At 44.7% G+C, this 13,671-nt stretch overlaps 1 protein-coding gene and 1 pseudogene across 1 annotated transcript in view; one reads left to right on the top strand and one right to left on the bottom strand.

The window, feature by feature from the left end:
* Positions 1-13,464, top strand: part of LOC136306455 (aldehyde oxidase 4-like) — a 31,203-nt gene extending 17,739 nt beyond the window's left edge. Inside the window, exons 10-16 of the mRNA XM_066233029.1 lie at positions 3,279-3,353; positions 4,199-4,251; positions 4,699-4,813; positions 5,014-5,079; positions 8,572-8,757; positions 11,358-11,525; positions 13,367-13,464. Of these exons, the coding sequence (XP_066089126.1) occupies positions 3,279-3,353; positions 4,199-4,251; positions 4,699-4,813; positions 5,014-5,079; positions 8,572-8,757; positions 11,358-11,525; positions 13,367-13,420 (717 nt within the window). The 3' untranslated portion in view covers positions 13,421-13,464. The remainder of the gene's footprint in view (positions 1-3,278; positions 3,354-4,198; positions 4,252-4,698; positions 4,814-5,013; positions 5,080-8,571; positions 8,758-11,357; positions 11,526-13,366) is intronic.
* LOC136337563 (coactosin-like protein pseudogene) lies at positions 1,208-3,021 on the bottom strand (annotated as a pseudogene).
* Positions 13,465-13,671: the final 207 nt, after the last annotated feature.

Here is a 13,671-nt window from a genome sequence, read left to right as displayed (position 1 = left end):
GACAAATGTTCTCCTAAAGTGAGAAGATATCTTAGGAGACCATTAGGCTATTGAGCATGAAGTTATGCGCAAGAATATGTTGTCAGGTCGTGATAAGAGGAGGAACATCTGGTATCTGGACAGGCAGGAACGGTGCTACTTGAGTTTGCCCTGGATGTGGCACTGTCTGGGAAAGCGCCCATTTCTAATGAGGTCAGTCACTGACGACTGCATGAAGCAGCAGAGATAGATTTATGGGTGCGGGCATCTCCCTCCTGTGGGAGAAGCCACAGGCCATTTCCCAAAGAGGCAATGATAGAACAGGAGGCACAGAAACAAGAGAGGGCATGTAGGGTGTTCAGAAGCTGAGATGATTAAGATAAGGGTACACATGTAATGAGATTTGTATTTAAATTAAGAGAGGAAGCCAAGCTGGGCTCACTGACACCCAGCGGTCTGCAGATGTAATCTCAGGGGATTGAGATTTCATCGTGAATTTTTATTTTCATTTCAATAAAGACTAGCACGTTTGCAATATCAGAATGACCCCTTTATGAGGGAAGTGCTACCATGAGCTGTCCTTGTCTGCATTTGGGACCATGAAGTATACTTTGTGTCAAGGCAGTAAGCAGGACTTCACACAGAAATGATGTTTTCTTAAAGAGTAAGTGGTGACAAGGCATAAAGTGCAAATGAAAATCTAATGGCAACAAAGGTGGAGAGAAAACGACCCTTTAACTGGCCCATAACAGGCACGCTGCACACAGAAGTATGTGTGCCTCAGCGGTCAGGACTGTTCCACATTCCAAGCAGCAGTGTAGCTGCAGAAAACACCATTGTCAATCAACTAAATTAACGTGATTTTGAATTTATTGGTATGTAGATTGGTCTGTACACTTTGTCATTTTGATTTTTTTTGTTTTATAGTCATAAAAGAGCTATAATTCTAAAAGGCTTTACCTAGTCTTATGTTACCATGTATGCAAACATTATAATAAAAACACTGAGACTCATGGACATAGATAAAAGTGAAATGGTTCTCAGGGAGAGGGGGAAGGAAGGGAGAGAGATGTGAGGAGGGCGTCCGGGGAAGGGTGTAAAGAGAGACAAATACAAGGTGACAGGAAGTGATTTGACTTTGGGTGATGGGTATACAACATAATCAAGTTCAAATGCTATAGAAATGTTTACCTGAAACCTATGTCTCTTTTTTTTTTCTTTTAATACATTGAAAAAGAAAAACATTTATTTCTGTAAACTGTTTGAGTGCAGATGTTCTCACAACCCCAACACAGCACAGACTCTTCCCCCTGAATGGAATGAGCAAGGAAAACAGGAAAAAGAACAATATAAAATATGCTCATGAAGAACCAAGCCAATCTCATCTTTCTCTGAAAAACAAAGCCAAACAAAAAAACAAAACGCTAATCCTTTGACTGTGGTGCAGACGTAGGATTAAAACCACAGGTGTTCGGTTCCCGGAGGCCAGGCTTCGCTGCGCACACAGCTGAGGTGGCAGAGGGGCGCTCTGGCCTGTGCTGTCCTGACTGCCGGCCGAGGACCTTCCTGAAAGTAAAGAATCAGTGCCCAATTCTACCTGAATTCCTGTTCCACATCCCAGACCTCTCTCCCTAACGTCCTCATTGCTCTGGGAGCCTCTGAAATGAACCCTGAAAGACTCCTGTCAAATCTGGACTGAGACCTCTACCCCCACTCCATGCCATAATGAGACTTCAATCAAAAGGGCGGGAACAGGCTGTTTCAGACCCTGTGGCAAAGCTAATGCCCGGCAACTTTTAAGGCAAATTTTATCTCTTCTCCTTCGGTCTGAGTCAGGCCTAAACTTCTCACCACCGAGCACCATCCATCTCTGTAGCTTAGGCAACATTGAATGAGGTGGGTGAGGGGCCCTGCAGCACATTCTAGGAGGTCTGAGCCTGACATGTGGGGCGAATGCGTGTGCTTGTGAAGGCCGCCATCAATGGCTTGGCTCCCGACACAGCTGCCTCCATGGCGGTAAGCAGGCGGGCAAGCCAGGGACAACCAAGATGGCAGCACTGGCCCGGCTCCGGAAGCAACATGAGGCCCTGGCGGAGGCCAGGCAGTCTCAGAGAAATGCCAGGAAAAGGGACCACCACAGGAGGTGCCTCCGATCTGAGGATGTGCATGATCTTGGCATCACAATGATTTTTTTCTTCAGAACAAGAAAGAGGGAGACAAAAGGAAAAGAAGGTAAAAGAAAGATGAGCCATGAGCTTTGCAAGATAGGACATAATAGGACGTGTGAGGGAAGCAGGGGAGGGGAGTTGGGTGACAGACAGGGCGGCGGGTGTTGCCTCTCATTGCGTCTCCTCTCCCTGGTGGGCTGGTGGGCTGGTAGCTGAGGCCATGGTCCCCTCCACTGGAGAGCAGGCAAATGACTTTGGCAAGGGGCAGGCCGAGGGCTGGGATTATTCCGTCTGGGCGTCGTAATTGGCTCCCCCAGCCTTCTTGAGCTCGTTCTTGATGAAATCTTCCTCCAGCTCCTTCCGATCACTGATCACAAACTCTTTAGCAAAATTCTGCACGACCTCCTTCACCAGGGTCTTGTCTGTGCCAGTTTTGGCTCGCTGCAGCCCACTGACGTTCTCACCGATCCATGTGATAAGGGCAAACTGGGACCTCTTGCTCATGGCATCGCCGGTGGTGAAGCGTACAAAGGCGAACAATCGGATGTCATCTGTGCACTGTTGGATGAAGTCCTGATATTCCGCTCCCTGCTCGCCGGGGACGATGATGGAGCCGTCATATTTAAAAGTCACCCAGATGACGGCCGAGCCGTCGTCGCGCACCAGGTTGTACGCCTCTCGGCAAGCCTCTTTGTCGATCTTGGTGGCCATCACCGAGGAGCCTCAGTGGAGACACTCTGTCCAGAGAGACCGAGCGCACCCCGGGCCGGCCACAAGGATCGGAGCGCGGCACGGACTCGCGGAAAGCTGGCGGAGACGGCGGCGGCAAGAGCGAAGAGAGCTTCAGAGAGTTCCAAGCTCCCAGCACCTCCGCAGCTGCCTATGTACTCTTATTGATCAATGTCACCCTAATTAATTTTCAATTTAATTAGAAAATTAAAGTTAATTTTCTAAATAAATATAAAAATTTTTTTAACAATGCAAGACCCACAGGAATATTTGTTTCACTTAAACGGGTTCCATACAATGCTCAAGTTTAAGAACCCTACATTTGAACTGATTTAAATATTGAACAATTTGCTATTCCTTGTGCCTTTTATTTCTGATATCATTTCAAATATTTATTTTTAGAATGCCTGCCAAATTCTCAGGGACCGTCTTCAGCCAGTCATCAGGAAAAAACCAAAGGGAACATGGGAGGACTGGGTGAGTGTTCCCATCAGCCCTGCCAGGGAAACGCAAATACATCAGATAGGCACAAGTCCTAGGCGTGTGATCTGGTTGTTGGTGCCTATTCAAGACACAAAGCATGCCTTAGCATTTACCTCTGCTTTTCCAAATGAGAGCGACAGAGATGTCTGTGTTTTTTAAGAGGCTTCGTTAGAGCTTAACTTCTCAGAGCATGATAACAGCATTGGCTCTAGAATACAGCCCACGGGCTGCTGGCCCAGCTATGAGGCTCCCTGCGCTGTGGGAGTGCACTGCCCCCGCGCCTCAGGGCCTGGGTTTCCCACCAGGGCGATGGAGATAATAGCAGTCCTAATAGCAAAGGATTACTCTGTTTTTAATAATTATTATTACAATTACCATTAGTGTTATTATTTCCAGCTCTACCCAGGGAATCTGATATAATATACTGAGAAAACCAACTGAATAATTTTGGAGGGAAAAGACAGGGTCAAGATATATACATACATACATGCATGCACACACATACATATATATACATACACATGTGTGTGTTTGTATGTGCATACACACTTACCTGTGTACATGAATATGGCCTGGCTCCTCCTTAATGCAAAAAGCCAAAAAAGTTAAAAATAATAACCTTGACTCCGTGCAACTCCAAAAGTAGAGGTGCGCAGAGCACAGCTAGCAGCTGCCGTCAGCACTGCGCTTGAACATGACCTGAGGCTTGTACAAAGCATAAACCTCGCTCGGGATGAATGTGCAGATCGTGGTGCCAACAACAGGGGGCAGGCTCAGCATGGAATTTTTCATCACTTTCCCTAAACTTATCTGTCTTTGTAACCAATCATCTCTTCCAGATCACAACAGCCTACGAAGAGTCCATCAACCTGTCAACTACTGGATATTTCAAGTAAAGGACGCTTTCACTGTGGGGTAGAGTACACTGGGCAGGGATGGCATATGCTCGTTGATCTGAACAGACACCTGCAGAGCACTGGAGCTCTGCTGAGCCCTGTGTTAACCCTCCAGTCGTGGGTCCTGGGGTGTGGGAGGAGATCTGGGGGAGGACCGGGCACTCCTTGGGGCCACAGGCATTTACCAACCAAGAGTGACACCACCTCTGACCCTTCCCAGTAACTGTGTGCTGCAGGGCAGCGCTCAGACACCAGTGGACCTTCTCCCCGTGTGAGCACCGGCACTCCTACAACTCTGACCACTGTGCCCCCCTTGTAGGGAGGGGAAGAGTCCTTCAGCCATGGGTCGGGAGCTCTGGTCATCTCTAGGACCCACAGCGCCACAGGTGATCAGACCACTAGTGGGGAAGTGCCTTTCCTTCACTCCTGATTTCTCTTCTCAGAGGCTACCAGACATATATGGACTGGGAGAAGGAGGAAGGTAATCCGAACCCCTATTTTGTTTTTGGAGCATCCTGTTCTGAGGTTGAGGTCGACTGCCTGACTGGGGCTCACAAGGTAAGGGTCACACTGGTGTTCACCATCTTCAGTGTTCATTGTTTTCAGAGAATACAAATATAGGCACGTTTTCTATGCTGTAAATAATAATCAATGTGATCCTGCCTGTGAAAAAACCAGGGACAGGTATATATATAATTGTAGTGAAGATCTACTTTAAATAAATAATATCTTTTATCATATATTTTCTCTTGGCACAGCTCCTTAGGACTGACATCTTCATGGATGCTGCTTTCAGCATAAACCCAGCCCTGGACATTGGGCAGGTGCGTGGTATCAGAGAACTTCACAGGGACTGTCGGTCAATTCCATGCAGAATGCTATGTCCCAGAATTCCACTAATGTTTATACCTGGTACAAGTATTCTGCAATACATTTCACAGAGAAATATTACACAGAGAAAAATAAGATAAAAATTTTAAAGAAAATTCAGGAAAATGTTAATGCTTGACCAGTAGATAATGTGATGGATAGAACGTTGGCCTGGGATGCTAAGGACCCAGGTTTGAAACCCCAAGGTCACCAGGCTTGAGTGCAGGCTGACCAGCTTGCACATAAGATCTTAGACATTACCCACGGTCGCTGGTTTGAAGACCAAGGTCTCTGGTTTGAGCCCAAGGTCACTGGCTTGGCTGGAGCTCCCTTGGTTAAGGCACATATGAAAAAGCAATCAACAAACAACTATGGTACCACAACTAAGAGTTGATGTTTCTCATCTCTCTCCTTTCCTTTCTGTCTGGTGTCTGTCTCTCTCTCTGCTAAAAAGGAAAAAAAAGAGAAGTTAATAATTGTTGTATTTATGTGGCAGAAATATGTAAAGTTTGTTCTGCTTTATAATTTTCCATGCCTTCTGTTTCTTCTTCAGTGATAATGAATTAATGCTTATAATTAGGGAATATTACATACATACATAGTAATAAAGCTACATGAATATTTCTACTAATATTGAATTTAAACTGACCAATTGAGAGAATTATAAGGGAAAAAGAAATGCTTAAAAACAATTTTCCCCTTTGGCTGAATTTCTGATTTTTATCTCATAAGTAAATATATTTTTAACACACCCAAAATTTCAAACTTTAAGTTAAAACCTCTCCAGCTCTTGGTGCTTTCTTTTCCCCTCCTAGCTTTGTCACTCAAAGTGGGGCCAATGGCCAGCCGCAGCAGCTCACGCCACACCCGCCCACCAGCTCCCAGGTGAGGAGAGGCAGCTGGTCCACAGTCGACCTGCATAGCTGCACAGGTTGAGGAGCTCGGCATCAAACCCAACAGACATGTTGGTTTCATCTGCCAACAGCGTCCCACCTTCCCAAGGCCTAAGGAACTGATTTGCCTGGATTGACTGATGGGCTTTCTAAAGAACAGTTTATTAGGTTCCTCGGTGTTTCTTAAAATGCGATCCTTAGACTCTTGCAACAAAAGCATCTATAATGTTTACCAGAAATCTGGATTCTTGTGCTCACCCAGGCTCAGACTGCTCCATCATGAGTTTGCTGGGCTGGGACTTAGAATCTGCACGTTGAACGTCACCTGACATTCATCTTAAATCTGTCAAGTGAGACCAGCACAGCTAGACTCAGCCCCACCTCTCCTTCCCCTTCCTGTTCCCTCCTAGCAGCTTGTTCCTGCCTCTTTATAGCTTAAGTAAAAGCAACAAGGGGAATGTTATAATTAGGAAAACACTACATCTGTCCCATTGGGAAAGAAAAGAAAACCAGACGTGTGTTAGACTGGAACTCCTGAACCTTGATGTTTTCCTTTGGAGACAAGCATTTGGAAATATCCAAATTTAGCATTTAAATTTGTTTATTTTATTCTGTAATTTTACAATTCAATAAAATGCAAAGTGTAACTCTCCTTCAATGATTTAACCTTGAAGCAGATACCCCCTTTTTTTTAAATAAATTTTTATTAATGTTAATGGGATGACATTAATAATTCAGGGTACATATATTCAAAGAAAACATGTCTAGGTTATCTTGTCATTAAATTATGTTGCATACCCCTCACCCAGAGTCAGATTGTCCTCCGCCACCCTCTATCTAGTTTTCTCTGTGCCCCTCCCCCTCCCCCTAACTCTCTCCCTCCTTCCCTCCTGCATCCTCCCTCCCCCCACCCCTGGTAACCACCACACTCTTGTCCATGTCTCTTAGTCTCGTTTTTATGTTCCACCAATGTATGGAATCATGTAGTTCTTGATTTTTCTGATTTACTTATTTCACTCCATATAATGTTGTCAAGATCCCACCATTTTGCTGTAAATGATCTGATGTCATCATTTCTTATGGCTGAGTAGAATTCCATAGTGTATATGTGCCACATCTTCTTTATCCAGTCTTCTATTGAAGGGCTTTTTGGTTGTTTCCATGTCTTGGCCACTGTGAACAGTGCTGCAATGAACATGGGGCTACATGTGTCTTTATGAGATACCCCCTTTTTTGTGACAGAGACAGAGAGAGAGACAGATAGGAACAGACAGACAGGAAGGGAGAGATATAAGAAGCATCAATTCTTAGTTGTGGCTCCTCAGTCTCCTTAGTAGTTCATTGATTGTGTTCTCATATGTTTGTGATTTGGGGGCTGCAGTAGAGTGAGTGACTTCTTACTCAGGCCAGCAACCTTGGGCTCAAGCCAGCGACCATGGGGTCATGTCTGTGACCCACGCTCAAGCCAGCGACCCCTCGCTCAAGCTGGTGAGTCTGCTCTCAAGCAGGTTTACCTTGGGGTTTTGAACCTGGGCTCTCCACATCCCGGCCCAACGCTCTATCCACTGCTTCACTGCTTGGTCAGGTACCCCTTTAAATGGAACCTTAAATATTTTTCCCTAAGAGCAAAATAGACTATAAATAGGACTCAACATAGCTTTTAATAAAAATATTTCTTCCAACCCACCATGTTAAGATTGATCTAATCTTCATCATAAGTTATGTAAAAAAGTAAATAAATCCAGATATTATAAGTATAGTGTCCTGGTTCCATTTATTCTAGTTCACATTTCTTTAAGTTTAGCTTCTTTTTCATCCAATTCAATGAACATTTATTGAGAATTTATGTACCAGGCACCGTGCTAAAAACAGAATACAAGAAGGCCAGGAATCAGAATGCTTACCAACCAGTGAGAGAGAGAGAGTGAAACAAGAGCAAGAGAGAGAGAGAAAGATGTGAACTAAGAAAATATCCTTTTAGTGCCACCTGTTGGGGGTTCAAATGCAGTGAGCCCGGAGGAAGCAGTCCCTAAATCCACGTGGGGCTGGAAGTGGGAAGATTCACCCCCGTGACTGGCCAAGTCATAGCTATTGCATGTTTTAAAAATTCTTGCAGCACAGTGGTTGAAAATTGCTGGTCTAGAGGCTGTCGCAGTACCCTAGAGGGCATCCAAAGTGTCAGTTACTTTTCAGCTGAAAGCTGGAGGAGGGATAGGGGTTTGCCAAGTGGACAAACTGAGGTGGGGAGCAGGGAAAACAGGAGCTGCCTTTACAAAAAAATTAAGGTCTGAATGCCTCTGGGGGGCTTGGAGACTTACCCAGAACTTGACAAGTGTTGAATCCCTGGACCATGGGGTACCTGGGCCAGAAGAGCTAAGGAGGAAGCCAGGCTGGATGACAAGGGCCAGATCCTGAAGAACCCTTTGTCAAGTTCCCCACAATCCTTTCTAGAATGGCTTATTATGATTCCCAGCTCCATTTTAGATCACATTGCAGTATTTTTTCAACCAACATCATATGCTTATACTATGCTGTGATATATATTGCCTGTAGGTTGAAGGAGCATTTACCCAAGGCATGGGATTTTATACCACAGAAGAACTGAAATACTCCCCAGAAGGTGTGCTTTATTCTCGGAGTCCAGATGACTACAAAATCCCCACTGTCACTCAAATACCAGAAGAGTTCTATGTCACCCTTGTGCGTTCCCGAAATCCCATCGCCATCTACTCATCCAAGGTAAGAACTCAAGACCTCTCTATTGGTTTGCTAGGGCGACCATAACAAAATACCAGATGGGATGACTTAAACAGCAGAGATTATTTGCTCACAGTTCTGGAGGCTGGAAGTCGGAGATCAAGGTCTTATCTCTGCAGAGTCTTCTCTTTGGCTTGCAATGGCCCCCTTCCTGCTGTGTCCTCACATGATCACCCTCTGTGCACACACGTCTGATGTCTCTCTGTGTGTCCTAATTTCTTTTCCTATAAGAAACCCTAAAGGCTTCATTTTCACTGTTATCTCTCTAAAGACACCTCCAAATACTAAGATACTGAGGTACCAGGACTAGGATTTCAACAGATGAATTGGAGGGGAGCACAGTTTACCCCATAACCACCAACTCCATCGAGAAATAATGAAACTGCTCCCTGAATTTGCTTATTCTTTGGAACTGCAGCTCACAAAGGGAGATGGGAAAAGAAAAGCAAACTCACCATAGAGTGGTGCTCACTGCCTTCAGCAGCGCAAGTAGAATCTTCACTCTTGAGAGTGATCATGAAACATATTTAAATCAAACAAGAAGTAATGAGGTTCATGAGATTAAGTACCATGGTGAGATCAAGCTGAAGCTGTAGGCAAATTTCATCACCCAGCGCCTTCTCTGCGCCCTCCCTGCATGTCCTCCAGACTCAAGTCTTTCTTGCTCATGCAGCCTCTCCCCACACCCCGCCCAAGTCAAAAATGGGCTTTCAGACTAGTTTCTCACTGAGGATTGATTCTCTCTGAGGTGTTAGTAACCACTGATAGCCCCTGATACAAGGTGTTGACTTATGCTCCCTGGAAACCAGAGGGTCAAACTGGCCCATATAGACTTATGGTGAAGATTCTCAAATACAAGTCTACAAAAAACAAAACTTCTCCAACTTAAGTGCTATTCTGAATCCACATCTGGCCAGACAGATGGCAATCTAACCTCAGGTTTTCAGGGAATTACCTCTCTTTCTCAGGAGTGGGTCAATGTTGGGAGGAAGGTGAGACTTTCCACATGAATGGCCCCATCTCCACTTCTGCACCAGACTTTGTCCAGGGATTTCTCTAAAGACTGTTCTGACAAAATCCTACCTCTCGGGGTCTAGCTGTCTCCCTCCCAGTTCTGCTCCACACAGGGCACGAGACCACCCTGCTGCCTCCCTCCTCCTCACCTCAGAGGAGAACCCGCCTTCTGCCAGCTCCACCTTTTCCTCCACATATGCTTCAGGGTAAAAAGTTTATCTGCTTTGGGTCCTTTGTCCCATCTCTCTAGAAAGGCCCTAGACACAGACCAAGCAGAATACTTTAAAGGAAGAAAGAAGAAAAATCAGTACAAGAAGCATTGGTGAACTCTTCAAAATATAATGCCTCCCACACTGGTCATTCAAAAGCTTCAAACACAGGTCTGAGAAGTGAGCACGTATGAGAACTTCAACATCCCACCCTCCAGAGGCAACCACCTCACTGTCTTTCAAGCTCAGTTACAACAATTGATGCTTTTTTGTTGTGGTTTGGGTTAAACACTAATGGTCTAGAGCAGTGATTTTCAACCAATATGCCATGGCACACTGGTGTGGCACAAGAAATTTTAAAACATTCTATACCTGACTATTTATTCAGGGACACTGCAGCAAGAGGTTAGTGAAATAGTCAGGTATTGCATTTTTTTTTTCAGAGAGAGAGAGGAAGGGAAGAAGAAGGAGAGAGAAATAGAGAGAGAAAAGCATCAACTCTTTGTTATATTTAGCTGTGCTATTCATTGCTACTCACAGGTGCCCTGATGGGGCTCCAACTGGCACCTTCAGGGTCGAGCTTGTGTCCTAGGAATGGAGCCGGCAACCCTGGAACTGCAGGATGACATTTCATCCACTGCAGCACTGGCCTGGTCATAGCTATTGCATGTTTTAAAAATTCTAGCAGCACACTGGTTGGAAATTGCTGGTCTAGAGGCTGTTGGATTCCCTAGAGCAGTGGTCCCCAAACCCCAGGCCACGGACCGGTACCGGTCCGGGGGCCATTTGGTACCAGTCCGCAGAGAAAGAATAAATAACTTACATTATTTCTGCTTTATTCATATTTAAGTCTGAACAATGTTTTGTTTTTTAAAAATGACCAGATTCCCTCTGTTACGTCCGTCTAAGACTCACTCTTGATACTTGTCTCGGTCACATGATACATTTATCTGTCCCACCCTAAATGCTGGTATGTGAAAATATTTTCTGACATTAAACTGGTCCGTGGCCCAAAAAAGGTTGGGGACCACTGCTCTAGAGGGCACCAAGACCTTTGATATTTTTGACCTGGTCAGAGGTACAGATATTTCTAGCTACTCTGCCGTTCTGATGTCCTCGGGCATTTTCATTAACTACTCTGAAGAGGAGAAGAGGACTCCCGCACGCAGATCAATGTGGGGGCAGATTCTGGCCATTCAGATGCACTCCATTCTGAGGGTTAAAAAGCCAGAAGTGTGTGCTTGAGAGTGTGTGAGAGTGTGTGTGTGTGTGCATGTGAACACAAATTAGTAGTCCCAAATGAACCATGCATTTCTGAAATGAACCATGCCTTTCTGATGGCCTTTGCCCTCCTCTCAGGGACTGGGCGAGGCTGGAATGTTCATGGGATGCTCCGTGTTTTTCGCCATCCGTGATGCAGTGTCTGCTGCCCGAAGAGAGAGGGGGCTGGCCAAGTCCTTCACCCTAAATAGCCCAGCAACTGCTGAGTCCATTAGGATGGCTTGTGGGGATCAGTTTACTGACATGGTAAGTGTGGTGAGGAGAGGCTCCTGTTGGAATCCCCTCACATGGGTTTTCACTTCTTGGTCTGAATTGGATAACTGTGACAAAATTAGAGGGCAGGGTCATCTTGTCCAGTGAAAAATCTCATATTTCCTCCACTTGCTACTTCCTGTATGTCTCAAAGCAACTGCAAAGTGAGGGAACCTCTTTAAATGACGGTTGGATTCTTTCCAGCCCCACAGAGAAGCACACTCACTTGGGTCAGTGCTAATCGCAGATGGGCCTGGTAGGTCATTTCTTTTTTTTTATTTATTTTTTTTACTTTTCTGAAGCTGGAAACAGGGAGAGACAGTCAGACAGACTCCCGCATGCGCCCGACAGGGATCCACCCGGCACGCCCACCAGGGGCGATTTTCTGCCCACCAGGGGGCGATACTCTGCCCATCCTGGGCGTCGCCATGTTGCGACCAGAGCCACTCTAGCGCCTGGGGCAGAGGCCACAGAGCCATCCCCAGCGCCCAGGCCATCTTTGCTCCAGTGGAGCCTTGGCTGCGGGAGGGGAAGGGAGAGACAGAGAGGAAGGAGGGGGCGGGGGTGGAGAAGCAAATGAGCGCTTCTCCTGTGTGCCCTGGCCGGGAATCGAACCCGGGTCCTCCGCACGCTAGGCCGACGCTCTACTGCTGAGCCAACCGGCCAGGGCCCATTTCTTTAAACATTTGGTCAAAATGTGGTTGATATATTTAATTACCTCAAAAACCAAATTAGATTAAATAGATATCTAATTTGGTCAATTACTCAGAAAGTGTCTGTTACACACACTAATAACAATAATTTAAATGAAAATATCACTATGCACACAATGAAAGAACATAATTCCATTGTCCAGCTGCTAAAGATGCGTCTAGAAGTTCCACCAGAGATATTCTTCTATTCACTGCTCACTGCAGCCTTCGATGAGTCTGGTATAAATTTAGGTTGCACTCTATGCCTTTGAAGTTACACGGCTTCTGAATAAGATGCATTTTATCCCAAACATTAGTTTATGAGAATGAGGAGATTTATGACTCAAGGTTTTAAAGAAATAAGAAAATTATATAATTTTGGTAAGAATAAAGGGGACATTGACTTTTTCCTTTTTAAAAATCAATTTTTTCTGAATTACAATATTTTTCATATAACAACAATTTTTTCAACAAAAAATAATTTATTTTTCTGAAAGAAGCAGAAGATCTGGAGCCCAGGGCAGCCCAATGACGCCATGAGGGACCCAGGCTGCTTCCATGTTCCTGCTCCACTCCCCCTGGAGTGTGGCTCCCGGCTCATGGTTACAGGAGGCTGGCTGCACCTCAGGGGTCATGAACGGGTTCCAGGCCCGATAAAGGGACAGGGACAAAAGGCTCTCAATTTTAATGGCTCTGAATTGTAGAAGCTTTCATTTTATTGCAATGATTAAACAGATTTTCTTCTTTGACCTATTTAATAAGTTTTTTGTTTTGTTTTGTTTAATTTTTTTAGTTACAATTAACATTCAATATTATATCAGTGTACAGCGCAGTGTACAGCACAGTGGTTAGACATTTATGACTTACAAAGTGGTCCCCAGATGAAACTAGATGTAATAACTAGAACATACATAGTTATTACAACACTACTGACTATGGTCCCTATGCTCTACTTTACACCCCTATGACTATTTTGTAACTGCCAATTTGTACACTTTCATCCCTTCCCCTTCTTCACCCATCCCCACACCTCCTCGATCTAAGCCATCAGTTTGTTCTCTACATCTGCGAGTCTGTGTCTATTTTGTTTGTTCAATATAACAACATTTTTTAAAAACTCTTACCTCTTTTGATTTTTTTCAGATTCCCAGAGATGATCCATCAACATTTACACCTTGGTCCATCCGTGTGTCTTAATCTTATGTTTTCCTTAGGAGATGAAAGTTAATGATTGACCTTAACATTTTCAAACCAGAGCAATATATAAGTTGGCTCTCAAATGTCAAGGATAATTTTAGCATCTTTTAATTATTCTCTGTGGTTTTGGTCACTTCAGGATCATGTTTTAGGATGTAAATTTTTACCAAAAGGTATAATAAAGAATCAAAATTATTCTTTTCATTTGCAATGTATTAAAGATCTACAGCATCATGGGGGTCTCATCTTAG

The sequence above is a fragment of the Saccopteryx bilineata genome, chromosome 5, assembly GCF_036850765.1.
Source record: "Saccopteryx bilineata isolate mSacBil1 chromosome 5, mSacBil1_pri_phased_curated, whole genome shotgun sequence".
Lineage (NCBI taxonomy): Eukaryota > Metazoa > Chordata > Mammalia > Chiroptera > Emballonuridae > Saccopteryx > Saccopteryx bilineata.
This window is presented reverse-complemented; position numbering and strand designations above follow the sequence as displayed.